Raw genomic sequence first — 22391 nt, 5'->3', positions numbered from 1 at the left:
GACAGTATGGTACTTATCCCAAAACAGACATATAGGCCAATGGAGCAGAACAGAGACTTCAGCAATAACACCATACATCTACAACCATCTGATCTTCAACAAGTCTGGCAAAAATAAACAATGGGGAAAGAATCTCCTATTCAGTAAATGGTTCTGGGAAAACTGGCTAGCCATATGCAGAAAACTGAAACTGGGCTCCCTCCTTACACCTTGTACAAAAATTAACTCAAGATGGATTAAAGACTTAAATGTAAAACTCAAAACCATCAAAACCCTAGAAGAAAACCTAGGAAATACCATTCAGGACATAGGCATGGGCAAAAACTTCATAACTTATTGACAACTGAATCTTGACCTATATATGGTTCTCTACAAATTAAAAATGGATAATATTGACTATACAAAGCCCACTAGCATTTGCATAAAGTTACTTCAACAAGTTTCATAGGTTTCATGCTACATAATTTAATGAATATGGCAAACACAATCAAATTTATTTAGCACCATTTCAGCTAAAAGTATCAGCTTTTAACACAGCTACACACACACATCACCACCACCACCACCACCACACATAATCAAACACCAGTATTTCAAACCCCAAAAATCAATAGCTAATTTACAAAATAAATACTGTTTTTGAAAGTAGTAGTAGGAAAGTTAGGTTAAAAAGCCATTGCTTGGAATTTTTCAGCTTAGATCCAAGAAAAATTAGCTAATTGAGAATTTTAAGAAAGACCACCATATTTTATTAAAGTTGGATGTGGTGCCCTTCCTATGCACCAGGAAAAGCATAATTTCTAGTTGTCAAAACAATGACTTCCTTGCTAGTTCAAGCTGTAGTTATACAGCTCTAAAGAAACATTAACAATTTATATAAATGGGTTGAAAATGTGATTATTTTCTATTCAAATTAAAAATGCAAACATGAATACAATGTTACTTCAAATAATTAAGAAATTTTATCGTCATTAGCTAAGTAATGAGGCCAAGTCATCCCCAGTAACTTCCTGTGATACCAAAGGGAATGTATTTTATCTCTAAAGAAGCACAGCTGGGTCTGTCGCGAACTAGCAATGTGAAGGTGAACCCTTTGGCTTCTGGGGGATTTTATTTCCTCTGCTATAGAATTGAAGGACTTTGTTCAAGTGTCTTACAAAGACTTCTTGCTTTGCAAAGACATGTTGGGTGGAGTAAGAAGTAAATTTGTTAAAGGCATTAGGACTTTTTTTCTATCTTTATAACAGCATAATTCAGAACTATTCCACACTGTTGTTCTGGAAACATTTTTCTCATGGGATGCAAATGTAATGACTGACATTAAAAAGTCTGAAAATGAAGCATCAAACAATAAAAATGTGGTTTAAAGTGCTTGTAATATTTGGGTGAAAAATGGTGCACCACTACCAGTTAGAATATCCCACCTTTGAATTTTAAGAGCTAAGAATCTGAGCAGGGGAAAAATGACAAAAGTGATGCACTATTCATGCCACTCTTCTAAACATGCATTCAGTGCGCACCAATTGAAAAGTAAACATCTTGAAATACTACAAAGAAAGATTATTCCTTCCCTCAAACACCATACAAAAACCACATTATCTACACACACACACACACACGCACACACACGTCTCAAATGAATCAAACAAAATAAAAAAGACCATCATGACTAAAAACGCTCTATGACCCAGCATGTTTTCTGTGTCCCAATGACGCAGGTGCCTTCTACCCTATTCTAATTGGTTCTTCTTTTCTCTCTCCATCACAAGAACCACTTTGTGGATTTCTAGTTCAATGTTGTTCCAGGTATTTTACAAATCCTGCTCGCTTCAAAGTTACAGGGAACATCATTCCAGGCCCATTTATCTTGGTTATAAACAAGAACAACACAGTTTTCTCCCTGATAGTTGTTGGGTTCGTTGTCATGCCAGAATCTGAAAGAAAAACAACATAGATAGAGATTTATATGTATATATAGATAATGTAGATTAGAGGTGTAGATTAGATATAGATATATTAGGAGACAATTCAGAGAAATGTCCCTAGTGAACAGTTTAGAACTGCACTAATACTATACTCACTAGACACATGTAGCTGCTGAGCACTTGAAATGTGGCTTCTCTGAATTGAAATGTGCTTTAAGTCTTAAGTGCTGTATTTTTAAGACTTATTACCAATAAAGAATGTCAAAGATCTCAGTAATAATTTTATAATGATCACAGGTTGAAATGATAAGATTTGGATATATTGGGTTAAATACATTATTAATACATTATTGAAATACATTTCACTTGTTTCTTTTTACTTTCTTAATATAACTAACAAAAATTTTAAATTGCACATGTGGCTTTGCATTATATTTTTATTAAACGATATTGGCTTCCAGAAAGAAAATGACAAGATTTCAATTCTCTTTCAAAGACAATTTTTATCACTTATATTGTTTATCTAAATGTCAAACCTAAAACTATTTTTATATCATTTCCATGTTTTTCATTCTTTCATTATTGACACTGTACAAATAAGAATACTGAATATTTCATGGAAATTATAGGACCATTCTGGAACTGGGACATAGCATATAGAGATTACTCAACCTATTCTGGTCTCTCCTAACATTTTTATATCAATGTACTCCGCTTCAAAATGAATGTTTCTTGCTACCATCTTCTAATCTTTGCTTATAAATCCCCTTAGCCCACTCAATATACTCACACTGTGCGTGGGTTAAATGGCGTCTGGTCCACCCAGCGCCACTGACCTTTGGCGGTCTCATCTCTCAGTCCAAGGAAATAGGAAAAGCGTCTATCCAGAAATTGAGTAATAAAGTTCTGCATAAAAATATAAATTGTAATATATTTGCATGAATCAGATGATGGCTATGACATTGGAAAAAGAGGAAAGATGTCAACTAGATTACTGGTTAAGCACAAAAGCTCTGGCAATCAGATAGATCTGTTTTCAAATCCTGCCTGTAATGTTAGTAAGTGCTTCAATCTTACCAAACCTCCAGTGCTCTTGTCTTCAGAATGGACAACTCCACTACTTTATAGAGTTACTATGAAGATTAAGTGAGGTCAGACTTGCAACCCTTTTAGCACAATGATTAATAGGATTAGTTTTTTTAGGAGGTTTTGTTTTTAATATCACCTTCTTTAATTGTGTGCATATTTCATTAAATTCCATTTTATTCAGAATCACCAAACCTATAGATTGTAAATCTATGGAGACAAAATCCTTGAGGAAACTATTAACCAAGAAAAAGTTAGAATCTGAGTCATGGTACATAAATGGAATCATATTACATGAGGAAATAAGTTTTAGCCTGTAAAGAATTTACCCTAAGATTTCTTTACTATCATTAGATCCATACATCTGAATTATTTTTCCTATACTTATCTTGAGAAGCTAGTTCAGTCCTGATTAATCAATCATTTATTCATCTACTAACCAAACATTTATCAAGACCTATTCAGTGTGCCTCACACTGCACAGGACATTGGAAGCGCAAAGGTGAGTAGAGCATGGTTCCAGCCCTCCACGTAGTAAGAGTCACTGGAAGAGATGGAGCAGTGAACAGACAGTTATAGTGGAGTGGAGTAAATGCCATGATCTCATTGTGCACAGAGTCCCACAGAAGCACCTCCCACTTAGCATAGGGAGGGGTAGAATGAGGAAGGTAGTTAGGGTAGCTTTCTGGAGGAAATAACATATGAATCAAATATAGAAAGACCAAAAGAAGTTGGCCATATAACAAAAAGTTGAAGAGGAAGAAAGGGCTTTCCAGGCAGATGGAGCGGATGAAAACAGACAGAGGCATAACAGGACAGAGAAATTCCTCTTTTTCTGGAAAGAGATTCAAACGAGCAGAGAAATTGATGTGATCCTCCCAACACACCTGCTCAGCTTCCGTGCTGATGGTCGTCAGATGGGCCCCCATCCCTGAACAGTTCCTTTCACTCTCAGCCCATGTCTTGTTGTCAGTAAGAGGAAAATAGCAGTTGGACTGCAAGGTTCTCCAGCCAACAGGACAACAGCTCCAGGTGCTCCCTCAAGTGAAAATTAAAGTGGAAATTGGTAACAAAAGAGTATTTCATCTTTAACAGATTGCATGACTATTCTACTACCTATATCCAATTAATATTTATGAGAATAATATCAAGATCACCAAAATTAATCTGTTCTCCTGCCAAAAGATCCTGAAAATTACATTCCTAAATATCTTCTAAACATAAGTACTAGACACCACATAATGACTACAAGAAAATGACAAAATATTATCTTAGAAGGCATGACTATTATTCAATGTTCCTACATCCATTGACTTTCATATTTAAAGTGTTTCCATTATGAAGCTTTTGCAGAATATTTTACCTAAAGGGGGTAAAGAACCTACTAAAACTCAAGCACTCCCCCATTCTCCCAAATGAGATGACAAATTCCACAATAATAAAAGAAATAAAGACATGTCAGCAAAGCTATATATTCTAGGAGGAAACTGTCTTTATGATATGTCTGAATCATGGGAAAATTGAATTTGATAAATATTACGTTTTGGATGTCAAAAATAACCCATCGATCTATTAAGCCATATTCTCCAGTTATTAACTGATTACAGTAATGAGAAATAATTCTATCTTAAGGTACTGTTATTTACTCCGATGCCAGATTCTCATCTTATGCTATTTTAATCTTTCCTGGTTCACTACTGACATTCCTTAAGTCGAATTATGAATTTGAACGAAAATGGAAATTAAAAAAGAAATTATCTTATGCTCTATACCTTCAGCACTTTTCAGTTCTGATTTCTCTTTGATGCATTTGAGTTTTTCATGGTGCTCTAACTTGTGCACTCCTGTGCCTCTCTTACAGCGGGAAAAGTTGTGATGAGTCACTGTCAAGGATAAAAGCAAGTTAGGTTTCTTTTGCTATATAACCACTAATTAGGGAAATAGGAGCTGACCTCCCTAACCTTTCTCTTATCCTGATAATTAAGGCCCTCATATTCTCTTTTCTTTCTATGCAGCTCGTTTGCTTCAGCTCCAGGTGAATTGGTTGAAAGCAACTGTTGAAAATTAATATTTTTATTATATTGTCCATTTTATGCTTTATAGGAGAAGTTTTGCAAACTTTTATGTGCACATGCTTGCAAGCATGATTTTCTGTCAAAATTTGTGTTAGAATAAGGGTTTTGGTGCGCACTGGGTTGTATGAAGCTTACGCATTTCTAAAATACTTTCACCTTGAAATATATAAACAAAGGTAAAAAAGGTGAACAGTCCAGGTAACAACTACGTAGCTCAAGAAACAGAATATTGCCAAAACCCCAGATAGCCTTCACATCTCAAACGCAACTCACTCCCTCTCCTTTAAAGGTAGCCACTCTTGGCTTTTAAAGTAACCACTGTGCTTTGCTTTACAATTTTATCACTTACTAACATGTCCCCTGTTTTGCCTGTTTTTGTATGGCAGAACAGGGGACATGTTAGTTAAGTGATAAATCAGATTTGCCTGTTTTTGAATGACAATCATACAGTATGAATTCTGATTCTGTCTTTTGTTGAGAATTGTTTCTGAAATTTACCTATTTTGTTACGTGCCCTCTATAATTAATGGATTTTCATTGCTGTAAAGTGAACTATTGTCTTCATGAAATAAAATATACTTATCTATTCTATTAGATGTGTACATTGTTTCCAGTGTTTGGCTACTGTGAACTCTGATCTTCTGAGCATTTTCAACCATGCATTGTGGAGCACATAAGCATGTGTTTCTGTAGGGCACATACGCAGGAGTGGAACTGCAGGCAACAGGGTGTGAATATTGTAAACTATGATAGTGGTCAACTTTTCCAGAGTGATTGTAATGCTTAAACTCCACCAGAAGCAATTCATTAGAGGTCCATTTGCTCCATGGCATCATCAATCTTTGGTAGTGCCAGACTTTTTAATTGTTGCCATCCTGTTATGTTGGCAAAGGCGACTTTGAGTTGCATTTGCATTTCCCTGATAATTAATGAGGCTGGCACTTTTGTGTGTTTAGATTTCATTTTTCTCTCTTTTTTTGTTAGTACCTATTTAAGACTTTGCTGACATTTTTATTGTAAGTATTTTTCCTACTGGTTTGAAAAAATTTTTATATAATCTACACGTGAATTATTTATTAATTATATGTATTACAAGTACCTTCTGTGGCTTTTTATTTTCACTGTTACAGGTATGTTTTGTTGTACCATAACTCATTTTAATGTAGTATAATTTGTCAATGTTTATTTTCTAGTGCATTTTGTGACTTGTTTAAGAATCGTTCTCTACCTCAAGGTCATGAGGATATTCTCCCCTGTAGTCTCAGCTACTCAGGAGGCTGAGGCAGGAGAATGGCGTAAACGCGGGAGGCGGAGCTTGCAATGAGCTGAGATCCGGCCACTGCACTCCAGCCCGGGCGACAGAGCCAGACTCCATCTCCAAAAAAAAAAAAAAAACTTTATTGATTTACTTTTCACATTTTGGACAATAATCCACTCTAGATTTGTTTTTGTATATAGTATGATGCAGGAGACCAATTTCATCTTTTAAATAATCAATGGGCTCTGCAACATTAATTGAACAAAACTGTCCTTTTCCGATATCTCTGAGATATCTTCTTTTGTTTTATATAAAGAGTCTTATATACATGAGGGATCTGTAACCGAGCTCTCCTTCGTTTTCCTCTAGTCTATTTGTCTTGCACCTATATCATATTACTTTAATTATAATTATTTTAGGTTTGATATCAGAAAGAATTTTTTTAATGGTGGTGATAGTTTCAAGGGTGTATCTTATCCCCCAAATTCAGATGTATACATTAAATATGTACAGGTTATTATATGTCAATTGTACATCAATAAAGAGGTTGAAAGAAAGGGGGAAAAAAAAGAAAGAGAGGGAGAGAGAGAGAGAGAGAGAGAGAGAGAACAATTCTTCCAACCTTGTTCTTTTCAAAGCCCATCTATCCGAAAGTTATTTTTCTGCTGCTTACTCTTTACTCATAAAATGTATCCCTTTGTAATCCCAGTCCAAATGGGGGGAAATTTACTATAGTAACCAACTTTTACATGTACAGAAAATGGTCTAAATTCCATCATTCAATCCCTATCACAAGGTAGCACCATTGAAAGACAGAAAGTCAAGAATGTAGCTCTGAATATTCAGTGCAAGACCCTGAAGATACCATCGATAAGTTATGCTAGGAAATATCAAGATACCAAAAGGCTTAGAGCAACCTCAGAAAAATTGTTTGGAAAAAATAATTCAAGAAGAGTCCTACTTTGGCTAATAACTTACCCAAACAACTTGCAATAAAACAGACACCGAGAAGTGAGATGAAAACTGTAGCAATAACCCAAGGGATCCACTGGGAATGCACGCCTCCTTCCACTGGCACCAAAAGAAAAATAGAGATTAACCTCCTCTCAGCTACAAGCTAGGAAAGCTAATTCTACCAAGAAGCAATCTAAAAACGAGAGTAAACAAAATATTTTAGATCTAGAGAAAAGCATAAGTATTTTTTCCAAATAAATCAATTTTAGAGCTTATTGATGAATAAATAAGAAAGAAAAGTGTAAATTTTCTTGGTAATTTTGGAATAAAAAGAATTTTATAAGTAAGATACAAAACCCAAAAACCATTAGAATTGATAATTTTATTCCATAAAAATTAAAACTTCTACATAACACAAGCAATGTTAGAGTCAAGGAACATTCACAAGGAAAGTCTCGTCATAATATTAATATGCAGACTGTATAAAGTATTTCAAAATCAACTAGAAAGCTGAGCAAAACTCTGAGCAGGAAACTTGCTGAAATTTTAATTTGCTGAAGTTATAAATAGCCCCTAGTCAAACAAAAATATGCCCAATCAGGGAACTGTAAACTACAAGATTGTGGTATAACTTTTCACACATCAGATTTTTTAAGTAAATTAAATACATGCAGTGTTGGTAAGGCTGAGGGGAAATAAGTGCTCTTGGTAAGAAAATAAATCCTGCTGCCTCGACTGTAAAATTAGGAATGCCTTTTAGAAGGATCAATTTAGTAACATTTATCCATTTTTAAATGCATTACATTTGCCACAATAATTTCAATTATAGGTATCTATTCTGTAGAAATAATTGAGCTTGTTTATGTTAAAAGATATTCATTGCGGTACTTTTCAAAATAGAAAAAACATACTGTAATCTAATATTCACATGTGTATTATCAATAGTGGAAATTCTAAATTATGGTCACTTCACACAGTGATATTCTATATAGTAATTAAATAAGCATGTAATCAGTATACACTGTTGCAAAAAATCTCCAAGAAGTATTGTTACCTAAAAAGGTAACAATATTTTTAGGTAATTCAATAGGATCACGCTGTGATTACAGGTTGCCATGGTAAGGTGATGAGATAAAATAAAACTTTAATTTTAATTTATACCTTTCCACATTTGTTCTATATGTCTATCAAAAATATTATTTAATATTATCACAATACAAATCCGCTGGTGTCACTGAAGTCAAACATAAAAATGGGACAATTAGAGCGTCTGATACAGCATAAGCCTAAGTGTGTTTTCTACATCTTCCTTTTCTCTTTTTTCTTTAAAAGAATCTTCTCATATTACTCTTTCTTTTCATCTTATTTCTCTTTCATATGTTTTATCTCCCCTTTTGGTCCAATCGACATTTTATGAAGAAGTTTCTGTTATCCAACTTATTTAACTCTACGTCCTTCCTCTTCATCAATGTCATTTTTATTTCCTTCCACCTCCTCCTCCTCCCCATCACCATCAACAATCTTTAAAACTACCGTCAATTCATATCTTTTAAATTAGTTATAAATCCTTCTGCTTCTTTGAAATTGAAAGGAGAGAAAGTACTCACGTTTACTTTGAGGTTTTTCTAGCCCCATTGTCTAATTAGTCTCTTGTTCAATAGTCAGGAGGGCAAGAACTTGTTCTATTTTTTTCCCCCAGAGTATATTTCTGTGGATAGAGGAATATATTCAGAAATACTTGAGATCAAACACCAATGTTACATATTCTAGTGAGATTAGAAAGTTCCCAATAGAAGAAAGTTAACTCAAAAGAAGTCTTTTTCAGAGACTGGGGTTTCCTTTGATTCATTCCGGGAGATGAGGCAAAAAAAAAAAAAAGGGAAATTGAGAAAGCAATACCCAAAAACAGTACAACAGTTAGTAGAAACCCACAAGTATGTTGAGATCACTAGATCAGTGTGTAATGTGGAATTTCTCAATTTGTTTTTTTTTTCATTAAGACAAAAAATTTAGTAACGCCCTAAAAAAATAATTGTTATGCCCAGTAAAAATTTAGTAAATATCCCCTCTTTTGTTATTCTTTTTGTGAATATTGTATTTTCAAAGACAGTTATATTCTTGAGGTGAGCTCTATACTAAAAAGTTCTCTGGACTGAATAAAAAGTTGAGTCTGAGAGCAAAAGATAATGTGAACAATGAACAAAAGCTTTTTTTTTTGAGACAGAGTCTTACTCTGTCACCCAGGCTGGAGTGCAGTGGCCGGGTCTCAGCTCACTGCAAGCTCCGCCTCCCGGGTTCACGCCATTCTCCTGCCTCAGCCTCCCGAGTAGCTGGGACTACAGGCGCCCGTCACCTCGCCCGGCTAGTTTTTTTGTATTTTTTTAGTAGAGACGAGGGTTTCACGATGTTAGCCAGGATGGTCTCGATCTCCTGACCTCGTGATCCGCCGGTCTCGGCCTCCCAAAGTGCTAGGATTACAGGCTTGAGCCACCGCGCCCGGCCCAAAAGCTTTTAAAGTACACATTGTGTGTCCATTTATGTGAAGACACAGCAACCTTTGTTTTAGACTTGACGAAGAGATGATAGAGCTGTTAATTAAATCCCAAGAACTTTCTACCTGAGCAAAAAGAGTTGTGTTAAGGCAAAGACAAAGAAAATGTAAGATTCTGTGCTAAAGACACCATCAGAGTCCCTGACTTCATTTATAGCACTGCTAGGGAGTGAATGTTTGTATCTCCTCAAAATTCATTTGTGGAAGCCCTACCCTCCAACGTCATGGCATTTGGAGGCCAAAAGTTTGGGAGGTAATTAGGTTTATTATGAGGTCATGAGAATGGGGTCCTCATGATGGAATTATAAGAAGAGACCAGGCTAACGAGCTGTTAACTTCCTGCGGGGGCGCAGGCTGTGCCCGTCTTCCTTGCTGTTGCTCTTCTCGTTGGAGAAGATGGCCCTGGTGACGGTGCTGAGGGACCTGCGGCATCTGTGGGCCTGCTTGCTGTGTTCACTGGTCAAGGTACTATAGACCAGTTTGAATATGATGGTTGTGACTATTGTGACGCAAATCTACAGATGAAGGGTAACTGAGAGATGGTATATGACTGCACCAGCTCCTCCTTTGATAGAATCATTGCGATGATGAGTCCAGACGACAGCTGGGTCTCCAAGTGACAGCGAGTTAATAACTTTAAGCCAGGTGTATATGTGGTGTCAGTCACTGGTCGCTTGCCCCAAAGAACCGTGCGGGAGCTGAAACGTCGAGGAGTGGCCTACAAATCCAGAGACACAGCTATGAAGACCTAGCAAGACGCAGGGCTGCCAGCATCTTTGCTCTCCACCTCCTGCCTCTGCTTACTTTTTGTGTGCTTGGGCCTTGGCTGCCTGCTGGGTCCTGGTCTGCCTTGTTTGTGCTCCTGTAGGACGTAAGTCCTTTTCTCCTCCGGCCCAGTAGGGGACTTTGCGTAACATCCCATTTTTCGGCCAAGGTGAGTTATTTGTTTTAAGATAAAAAATTTACTACAAATTCTCATTTACTTAAATTTCCACAGAAATCCTGTTAGTGTCCCCATTTTGATTCCCCTAAGTTCCTTGTTCTCCCTCTGTAAAAGAGAATGATTACACCCTGCCTGTTGACCTCAGGAATGTTGTGATTGTAGAAACGAAGCTATGGGAAAATTATATAAATATTAGAAAGAGAGAAACAGAAAAAAAAAGAAGAGACCCAAGAGTTCTCAAGAAGGCAGCCATCTGCAAGGCTACAAGAAAGCCCTCACTGGTAAAGTGGTTAATTTGACAGGACTCCGAGACCAAATTTACATAATTTGAAGGACACCGGGATTCATCACGGAAGCAACATGACCCACAGAGAGCAAAGAAAGGTGAGAAAGGACAGCTGCCCACCCAGGATTGGCATGGAGCCAAAGGAGGCTCCCCACAATGGGAAAATGATGAGTGAGTGACAGTCCCTGGGGACCCACACTTCTGCCATGCTGGCACTCTGATCTTAGACTTTCAGCTATTAGAACTACGAGAAATAAATGTCTGTCTTTCATACCAGCCAGTCTATGGTGTTCTGTGATAGTGGCCCAAGCTCACTCAGACAAGTACGTAACAGCTTAGAGATACTTTAAGAAAGATTTCTACAATCTAGAATGTAGCCCTTTCCCTGAATTCTTCCCTAAACTACATATTACTTTAATTATATGTGTGTATATGTATTCTGCGATCTTGAGTGAACTACTACTTTACTATGTTAAATTGGGGACGGAAGGAGGTAAAATTATAAATTTGGCAATCCATATATTTTCCGGCACCGTTCAGTCACTACAAGAAGTATTCCAATAGCAACAATAGCACTAATGACAAACTCTGATATGCAACCCTGGAAACTAGATTTTTGGCTAAAGTAATATTTATTTCTATCAAAAGGACCTGGGACTCCTAGAGAATACATAAATCTTGCTTAGAACAGGAGAAAAATAGAATAGGTCTGGTACATTCTGTTGTTCCCAGAAAGTGACTATAATTTCAAAAATATGAGGGAAACTCTACTCTAGAAAGTTCTCTGAGCTGAATGAAAAGCTGTGTCCAAGACAGTTAAGATTACAAAAAGACAATATGAACAATGAGCAAAACCTCCATTAACCTTTGTTTTTGAGTTGAAGAAGACGTGACAGAGTTGTTAATTAAAAACTAAGATCTTCCTAGATAATAGAAATCAGGCTTGTTAAGGAAAAAAAAGAAAAAAGAAAAAAGAGAGAGAGCGATTCTGTAGTAGATACAATCTTTATCACAGGTAAAAGGTAAAATAGTTAATTTGACAGGACTGCAAGAACAAGTTTACAAAATTTGAAGGAGGACACTTTGGGATTCATCACGGAAGTAACATGAGCCACAGAGAGCAAAGAAGAGCAACACAGGACAGCTGCCCACCCAGGACTGGCATGGAACCAAGGGAGGCTTCCCACAATGGGAAAATGATGAGTGAGTGACAGTCCCTAGGGACACATACTTCTGCCATGAACCTGTACAATCCTGGGCTCAGGAGATCCCCTTGACACTCCCCCAAGCCCTGCCCTCCACCAGGCCCGCACTTTTCCATGCAAGTTCATGTGCCTGCTACTCCTCACCAGGCAGCGCCTCCCGACCTGAGCTCCCAGCGCAGCTGCCCCGCCCCGACTGAGGCACTTCAGCTGGCGGCAGCTCTGCATTTCTCTGGGGAGGAAATCCCAGAGACAAACCACAGGTTCTCTACACTGCCATGGCAGCATATAGTCTTGCTGCTCTAGGGCTGGGGAAGGAATAAAGAGACTGATCGCTTTCCTGGCACCTCCAGCATGCTACGGCTGCCCTATGAGGAGGAGCCGAGTCTTTCTTCCCTGTAAATCCCTTGCCCTCTACTTTTTACCAGGCAGGGCCCCCCTCTTGGGCCCGCAGCATGGCATCCCCACCGCAGCTGAATATTCCCACTGGCAGTGGCTCTGTATCTCTCTAGGGTGGAGTTCCCAGAGGCCACTGACAGCCACTTTGCCACTGTCACTGCAGTGGTATCGCCCTTGCTAACCTAGGGCTAGGGAATGAACACAGACTCTGATTGCTTTGCTGGCACCTCCAGCATATGCAGCCACCATACAAGGTGAGCCAGTCTCTCCTCTCTGTGAGCCCCTGACCCCTGCTCTTCACTAGGCAGGGCCCTGGGCTTGGGCCCATAGCATAGCCACACCATCTCCAGCTGAACATGCCCACCGGCATCAGCCCTATGTCTCTCTGGGGTGGAGTTCCCAAAAGCAACTGACAGCCCCTCTGCCACTACCTACAGTGGTATCTACCCATGCTGCTACTAGGCCGGAGAAGGAACAAAGAGTCTCAATGCTTATGCCTTCAGAATGCCATAGTCACACTACAGAGGAGAGACCAGACTGTCTTCCCCATGAGCCTCATGCCCCTGCTGCTCTTCACCAGGCAGGGCCCCCTGGCTTGGGTTCACAATACAGCCACCTCACCCCATGCTGATCATTCTGATTGGCAGCAGCTATGCTTTTCTTAAGTGGAGCCCATGGAGACAAGTGACAGGCCCTCTGCCATTGCCACTGCCAAGGTTTCTGGCCCTGCTGCCTCCAAGCAGGGGAGGGAACAAAATGCCTGAGTTCACCCCAGAGCTGTGGTGAGCAGCCTGGAAATGCCAAGCCAAGATCTGTGGCCACTAATCTCAAGTATTAGAGAAGCCCACAATATCAGAGCTCTGAGACAGAGCACAGCTACAAATGTGAGGAAATACAGAGGAGCCACATGGATGATCAACAGCCTGCCTGCCAGTCATTACGCTTAGGCACCATCTATTACATCCCAGCCCAAATTTCAACAACAAAAATGCTTTGCTAACATACCTCCCTGTGAAACCAAGAACAAGAATTCAGCCACAAATAAAGATCCCATGCAAAGCCTCAGTCCCCTGAAAACATCCAGAAATGAAGCCAACTGACTATACTCAAATTACACCACAGTTAAAGGAACATCGGCCCACACAGATGAGAAAAAAACTGGCGCAAGAAGTCTGGCAACTCTAAAAGCCAGAGTGTCTCCTTACCTCCAAACAACCGCACTAGCTCTCCAGCAATGGTTCTTAACCGGAAGGAATGACAGGCATAAAAATCAGAATCTCGGTGACAATGAAGACCACTGAGACTCAGAAGAAAGTTGGAACCCATTCCAAAGAATCTAAGAAATCCAGTAAAACAATTCAAGAGATGAAAGACAAATTAACTATTTTAAGAAGGAACCAAGTTGAGCTGATATGGATGAAAAACTCAATTCAAGAATTTCATAACACAATTAGAACTATTAACAGCAGACTAGATCAAGTTGAGGAAAGAATTTTGGAGCACGAAGACCAATTCTTTGAATTAATTCAGTCAGACAAAAATAAAGAAAAAAGAATTTACAAAATGAACAAAACCTCTGGGAAATATGGGATTATGTAAAGATACCAAATCTATAACTCATTGGTGTCTCGGAAAGAGAAGGAAAGAGAGCATGCAACTGGGAAAAAATATTTGAGAATATTGTCCTTGAAAATTCTAACTAGAGAGGTTGACATTCAAATCCAGGAAATTCAGAGAACCCCTGCAAGATACTATACAAGACAACGATCCCCAAGACACATAGTCATCAGATTCCCCCAGGTCGACATAAAAGAAAAAAATATTAAAGGCAGCTAGAGAGAAGGTGCAGGTAACATACAAAGGGAATTGCATCATGCTAAAAGTGAACCTTTCAGCAGAAACCCTATAAGCCAGAAGAGATTGAGGGCCTATATTCAACATTCTTAAAGCAGAGAATTTTTAACCAAGAATTTCATATTCAGCCAAACGAAACTTCATAAGTGAAGGAAAAATAGAATCCTTTTCAGACATGCAAATGCTAAGGGAATTTGTTACCATCAGCCCTGTCCTATCAGAGATCCTTAAGGGAATGCTAAACATGGAAAGAAAAGACCATTACGGGTTACCACAAAAACACATTCAAGAACATAGACCACTGGCACTCTTAAGCAAATACACAGTGAAGTCTGCATAACAACCAGCTAACAACATGATAACAGGATCAAATCTGCACATATCAACATTAACCTTGAATGTAAACAGGCTGAACACCCTATCAAAAGGCATAGAGTGGCAAGTTGGATAAAGAAGCAAGAACCAACTGGCTGCTGTCTTCTCACATGCCCAATGACACCAATAGGCTCAAAGTAAAGAAACAGAGAAAAACCTACCGAGCAAACAGAAAACAAAAAGAAGCAGGGGCTGTTATTCTTATTTCAGACAAAACAGACTTTAAACAAATAATGATCAAAAAGGACAAAGAAGGGCATTACATAAAGCCCTAAAGGATTCAACTCAATGAGAAAACTTAACTATCCTGAATATATATGTGGCCAACACTGGAACACCCAGATTCATAAAATAAATTGCTAGAGACTTAAGAAGAGACTTAGATAATGACACAATAGTTGTGGGAGAAAACAATACCCCACCGACACTATTGGACAAATCATTGAGGCAGAAAACTAACAAAGATATTCAGGATGTGAACTCAACATTTGACCAAATGGACCTAACAGGCATCTACAGAGCTCTTCATCCAAAAACAATAGAATATACATTCTTCTCATTGCCACATGGCACATACTGTAAAATCAACCACACACTAAGCCATTCTCTACAAATTCAAAAATACTGAAATTATACCATCCACACTCTCAGTCCACAGTGCAATAAAAATAGAAATAAATACTAAAAAGATTGCTCAAAACTATACAATTACATGGAAATTAAGCAATTGGCTCCTGAATAACTTTTGGGTAAACAATGAAATTAAGGCAGAAGTCAAGAAATATTTTGAAACTAACGAAAACAAAGATACAACATACCAGAATCACTGAGACAGCTAAAACAGTGTTAAGAGGAAAGCTTATGCCACTAAATGCTCACATCAAAAAGTTAGAAAGAACTCAATTTAATAAATTAATATCATGACTAAAAGAACTAGAGAAACAAGAGCAAACCAACCATAAAGCTAGCAAAAGAAATACAATAAGCAAAGTCAGAGCTGAATTGAATAAAATGGAGATAAGAAAAAACATACAAAAGGTTAATGAAAGCAAAGGTTGGTTTTTTTTGAAAGAATGAGTAAGATTGGTATACCATCAGCTAGACTAACAAAGAAAAAAAAGAGAAGATCCAAATAAATGCAATCAGAAATGACAAAGGGGGTATTACCACTGATACCACAGAAATACAAAAAACCCTCAGGGGCTATTATGAATACCTCTATGCATGCACACTAAAAAAACCTAGAAAAAAATGGATAAATTCCTGAACACATAAAACCTCCCAAGATTGAATCAGGAAGAGATTGAATCCCTAAACAGGTCAATAACGAGTTCTGAAATTGAGTTAGTAAAAAAAGCCTACCAACAAGAAAAAGTGCAGGACCAGATGGATTCACAGCCAGATTCTACCAAATGTATAAGGAAGGGCTGATACCATTCCTACTGAAACTATTCCACAAAATTGTGCAGGAAAAATTCTTTCCTAACTCATTATATGAGGCCAGCATCATTCTGATACCAAAACCTGGCAGAGACACAACAAACAAAGAAAACATCAGGCCAATATTCTTGATCAACATTAATGCAAAAATTCTCAACAAAATACTAGCAAACTGAATCCAGCAGCACATCATAAAGCTAATCCACTACAATCAAGTAGGTATTATCTTTGGGATGCAAGGTTGGTTCAACATATATTAAGTCAATAAATGTAATTCATCATATAAACAGAACTAAAACCAAAAACCACAGGATCACCACAATAAATAAACAAAAGGCTTTCAACAAAATTCAACATCCATTCATGTTAAAAACTCTCAACAAACTAGGCATTGAAGGAACATACCTCAAAAAATTAAGAGCCATCTATGACAAGTCCACAGCCAACATTATACTGAATGGAGAAAAGCTGAAAGCATTGCCCTTGAAAAGTGGAATGTGACAAGGATGCCAACTCTCACCTCTCCTATTCAACACAGTACTGGAAGGCCTAGCCCGAGCAATCAGGCAACAGAAGGAATGAAAAGGCACTGAAGTAGGAAGAGAGGAACTCAAACTCTCTCTCTTCACAGACTGTATCTCTGTTCTATACCTAGGAATCCTCATAGTTTCTACCCAAAGTGTCCTAGATCTGATAAACAATTTCAACAGTTTTAGAATACAAAATCAATGTACAAATATCAGTAGCATTTCTACACACCAATAATACCCAAGCTGAGAGCCAGGTCATGAACACAATCCAATTCACAATAGCCGGAAAAAGAATAAAATGCGTGAGAATACAGCTTCCCCACTGGGGAAGTGAAAGATCTCTACAAAAATCACAAACCACTGCTCAAAGGAAATCAGAGATGACACAAACAAATGGAAAAACTTTCCATGCTCATAGATAGAAAGAACCAATATTAAAGTGGCCATACTGCCCAAAGCAATTTACACATTAAATACTATTCCTATCAAGGTACCAATGATATTCTTCACAAAATTAGAAAAAAAAAAAACTATTTAAAAAGTCATATGGAACAAAAAATGAGCCTGAATAGACAAAGCAACCCTAACAAAAAGAACAGTTCTGGAGACTGAAGACATTGTGCTACCTGACTTCAAGCTATATTACAAGGCTACAGTAACGAAAAAGAGTGTGGCACTTGTACAGAAACAGACAGATAGCCCAATGGAACAAGTTAGAGGACCCAGAAATAAAGCTGTACAGCTACAACTATCTAATCTTCAACAAAGCTGACAGTAACAAGTAATAGGGAAAGGATTCCCTATTCAATAAATGGTGTTGGGGTAACTGGCTAGCCATATGCAAAAGATTGAAACTGGACCCTTACCTTTCACTATATACAAAAATCAACTCAAGATGAATTAAAGTCTTAAATGTAAAATCTAAAACTATAAAAACCCTAGAAGAAAACTTAGGAAATACCATTCTGGACATCAGCCCTAGCAAAGGTATCATGACAAAGTCTCCAGGAGCAATTGCAACAAAAACAAAAATTGAAAAATGGGAACTAATTAAACTAAAGAGTTTCTGAACAGCAAAAGAAACCAACAGAGTAAACAGACAACCTACAGGATAGGAGAAAATGTCTGCAAACTATGCATCTGACAAAGGTCTAATATCCAGAATCTATAAGGAACTTAAATCAACCAGCAAAAAACAAACTACCCCATTAAAAAAAATGGGCAAAGGACATGAACAGATACTTCTCAAAAGAAGACATAAATGGCCAACAAGCATATGAAAAAATGCTCAATATTGCTAATCATTAGGGAAATGCAAATCAAAACCATAATGAGATATCTTACACCAGTCAGAATGACTATTAAAAAGCCAAAAACAATAGATGGTGAGGTTGCTGAGAAAAGGGACTGCTGATACACTGTTGGTGCAAATATAAATTGGTTCAGGCACTGCGGAAAGAAGTCTGGCAATTTCTCAAGTAACTTAAAATAGAACTGCCATTTGATCTAGCAATTCCATTACTGGGTATATACCCAAAAGAATATAAATTATTCCACCATAAAGACACATTCATATATATGTTAATCACAACACTTTTCATAATTGCAGGGACACTGAATAAGCCTAGATGCCCATCAATAGTGGACTGAATAAAGAAAATGTGGTACATATACACCATGGAATACTATGCAGCCATAAAGAAGAATGAGATTATGTCCTTTGCTACAATATTGCTGAGCTGAAGTTCATGACGCTAAGCGAATTAACACAGGAATGGAAAACCAAATATCAAACGTTCTCACTTATAAGTGGAAGCTAAACATTGAGTACACGTGGACACAAGAAAGGACACGATAGACACTAGATCCTACTTGAGGGTAGAAGATGGGAGGAGGGTGAGGATTAAAAAACCACCTGTCAAGTATTATGTTGCTTATCTGGGTGGCAAATTATCTGCACACCAAATCCCTGTGACTTGCAATTTACCCATGTAACTAACCTGCACATGTACCCCTTGAACCTGAAATAAAAGTTGAAAGGAAAAAATTGTTTCATTAAAAATAAATAATTTAGGTAGAAAAACTGTTTATTTCATTATGATGATTAATTGGAACTGCTTCAATGTATAAAAATTCATGAATTTATAATGATCCAAAAAGGGAAATAATTTTTATAATATAAAATATCATAAGTATTATGTTTTACTTTTAAGTGATTTTAGTAAAAAAAAGCATGTTGATATGTACATTACACTAATATATGTAAATGTTAGTTTCCTCTAGTAAGATTGTATACAATTCCAAGCATAAGTATTTATTTACTTTGTTTTGCTTTGTAAAATTATATAATAGGTACCAGAAATGATAACTAATCCTGGGGGAAAAGTCAATTCTGTACCAACAACAGGAAAGACCAATATACATCTGTTGTTACACTCAATGACCAAGTGCAAAGGGGAGCCAAGAGTCCATACTCTGAGTAACTGAGTGGAAAGAGGGCTCACAATGTACTGCACAATGATGAACTGGTCAGAAAAACTAAGCAAAAGAGCTAACAACATAGATATACTCATATCCTAGAAGTCAAATCTGAACATGGCCTTACTGATTATGATAAAATAAGAAATACATCATTTTGGAATGGTGTTAACAGGTTAATCCAATGAGTTATATAACATTTACCAAGCAAGATATTAGAAGTACATTTCTCAGAGAGATATCTGGTTACAAAAAAAACCTAAATTATATAAAAACTATGATTCAAATAGACTGTTTCATGTCACAAGTGAAGTTTAAGAATAGAAATAATTATGAGTCTTATTTCGTGCCCAAAAATCAATTGGTGGGCAAACAGATCACTTAATCTCACCTAGATGCAATGAATGGTTGCAACGTTGGAAAGGAATCAAAATAATATGACTGAAACATAATAAGATACAAAAGTACATATTGCAATACCCACCAAGAATGCTCTGAAAATTATGCTTCAGTTTAGGTATGTTGCCAAAATTTACTGTTTGGTTTCAGCTTATGAAATGTCAAAGATCTGAATGTCAACTTGAACTTCTTTCTAGCACCCCTGAACTGGAATGATCACTGATCATAGGATCACAAAGGTATAACAACGTTAGTAATATAAAAACAACATATTTTTCAAATTCCTTATTAATATCTGAGTATTTGATTTTAAATATTCACAAATACTCTAAATACGACTTGTGGTGAAAATTCTGCTGTGTATATTTTGAATTCTATTAATTCTTATATATAATTAATTAATTATATTTTGAATTCTATTAATTCTTATATATAATTAATTATATTTTGAATTTTATTATATGTAATTAATTATATTTTGAATTATATTATTATATGTAATTAATTAATTATATTTTGAATTCTATCAATTCTTATATATAATTATGTTTTGAATTCTATTGATTCTTATATATAATTAATTATATCTTGAATTCTATTAAGCAGTTAAAGTTAAAATGCACATTAATTTTTGCCAGAATAAACTGCCACCATAACAACTATAAGAATTGCTAATTTTATATTAAAAACTATTGAGACTTCTGATATTTAAATAAGGAAATGAAACAACAGTGAGCTTAAAATATAATAATTTTAAAAAATTATACAGAACCATAGTGTAAATTAAAATATGTGCATATCTTCTTTGCTGTTTTAAAAATAAACAAAAACAGAAATCAAACACATAACAAAAAAAGAAACAGCAGTGAATATAAACACTAAAAGACAGTGTAGTATACTTTAGGAAGACAAAGACCTTTTTGCAAATGGTTTTAAACTTCATATAATACAACAAAGCAGAAAAAGAGGAATTAGATTATTTCATAATTCTATTATTTGTAGAACTGTTTGGTAAACTAGAATTTCTAATAGTAGTCATAAATTTCATTTAAGATATGTTTCTCTCCCACTTTGTAGATTCTTCACATCTTTTAAGGATAAAGCACAACCCATAATTCATAAGGAAAAATCATGTACGAGAATTATGATAAATTGTACAATCTAGATATTTAAGGCCAAGTAATATCAAGGAAAAAAGAAAGTGTTAGAGGAAAATTAAGTGCCCGATAGATATTTTAGTCCTCCATAAATCTCTTGGAAAGTAAGTGTTTGTTGCAATCCAGAAGCTGAGAGTGTTATGTAATTACTGCTGCACTATATACTCAAGTTCTTGTGATTGAACTACTAAAACCTTAGCTGCAATGATTTTTGATAAGTTTATATTTATTCTTTTATCCCAAATAATTCATTCTATGATGTGAGATTTATTTTAGCTCAGCTTTCTCCAAATGTTTATTTTAACATTTAGTCATTCAGCACTAATTTCTTCAACAATTTACCGATCACTGCTGTGGTTTAATTGTGTCCCCCAAAGTTCATGTATTGGAAACTTAATCCCCAACACAACATTATTGGGAGCTGAGGCCTAATGGTAGGTGATTGGGTCCTAAGGGCTCTGCCTTTACGAATGGATTAATGCCATCATACAGTTGGTTTGTTATCATCAGAGTGGGCTTCTTAGAAAAGTGAGTTTGGCCCCTCTTGCTCTCTTTCACTCATGTGCTCTCTTGCCCTCCCACCTTTTTCCATGGGATGTTGCAGCAAGAAGATCCTCAACAGATGTGGGCCCCTCGACCTTGGACTTCTCAGCTTCAGGACTGTAAGAAAGAAAGAAATCTCTGTTTTCTGGGATTCTGTTATAGCAGCATAAACAAACTAGGCCAGTTACCTGTTTTGTGACAGGCAGTGCTCTACCCCTTCACAGTCTGATAGAACTGGCCGTGATGATGGGCCGACATGGTAGCCATTAACCTCAGGAGACCATTGAGAATTTGAAATGTGGCTAGTGAGACTGAGGAAATAATTTTTTATTGTATTTAAGTTTTTTTTAACTTGAAATAGCCACAAGTGAACAGAGGCTACACTATAAAACGGCACAGCTCTAGACCCTTATGAAACAGGGAACAAAAGAGGCAAACATCACTGCCCACATAAAACTTAAATTCTAGTAGGATGAGATAAAGTAATTAAAGATAATCATATATTAAGTAATAATAGATAAAATAGAACAGGGCAAATGGGATTGGAACTACTGAGAGTGGGACGGGTATAATTCGAATCTATTCATCTGGGAAAGTCTCACCGAGGTCACGTTCCAGTAAGCACTTAAAGATGATGAGAGTTAGTCATGTGGATTTCAGAGAGAAGAACCTTCCCAGGAGAGAGAGAGGAAACAGCTTGTGTAAACCCCTAAGGTGAAAGCTTATCTGACATTTTCAGGAAGAGGGACTAGGCCAGTATGACCACCTAACTATATATTTGAGGCAAGTTAGTTAGATAGACAGAAAAATAAGTATGTGTGTTTTGGAAAAAATAATGAAGCATATGGCACTGATACTTTACAATACCTTTAAATATAGCACCAATTTCTGTAATCATTGCATTTGTATCTGCTGGAAGTTTTTGAAGTGTTCAAA

At 36.7% G+C, this 22391-nt stretch overlaps 1 protein-coding gene and 1 pseudogene across 3 annotated transcripts; one reads left to right on the top strand and one right to left on the bottom strand.

The window, feature by feature from the left end:
- Nucleotides 1-496: 496 nt before the first annotated feature.
- Nucleotides 497-21560, bottom strand: LOC105499873 (C-type lectin domain family 4 member D). 3 transcript variants are annotated; one of them, XM_011772695.2, is made up of 6 exons: nucleotides 8906-9162; nucleotides 7323-7415; nucleotides 4784-4894; nucleotides 3899-4050; nucleotides 2716-2831; nucleotides 497-1934 (listed from the first exon to the last, which is right to left on the bottom strand). In XM_011772695.2, exons 1-6 carry the CDS (start codon nucleotides 8931-8933, stop codon nucleotides 1787-1789), a joined length of 648 nt encoding a protein of 215 aa, XP_011770997.1. In that variant the 5' UTR covers nucleotides 8934-9162; the 3' UTR covers nucleotides 497-1786. The 3 variants fall into 3 exon arrangements, with proteins under 3 accessions (XP_011770997.1, XP_070928315.1, XP_070928314.1); XM_071072214.1 differs by lacking the exons at nucleotides 497-1934; nucleotides 2716-2831 and adding an exon at nucleotides 21495-21560 and having other exon boundaries at nucleotides 2853-4050; nucleotides 8906-9006; XM_071072213.1 differs by lacking the exons at nucleotides 497-1934; nucleotides 2716-2831 and having other exon boundaries at nucleotides 2853-4050; nucleotides 8906-9112.
- On the top strand, nucleotides 9899-21541 carry LOC112423344 (transcription elongation factor SPT4-A-like; annotated as a pseudogene).
- Nucleotides 21561-22391: the final 831 nt, after the last annotated feature.

This window comes from Macaca nemestrina, chromosome 10 (genome assembly GCF_043159975.1).
Source record: "Macaca nemestrina isolate mMacNem1 chromosome 10, mMacNem.hap1, whole genome shotgun sequence".
Taxonomy (NCBI): Eukaryota; Metazoa; Chordata; class Mammalia; order Primates; family Cercopithecidae; genus Macaca; species Macaca nemestrina.
The sequence above is the reverse complement of the archived record's forward strand: the minus strand, read 5'-3'. Positions and strand labels throughout refer to the sequence as shown.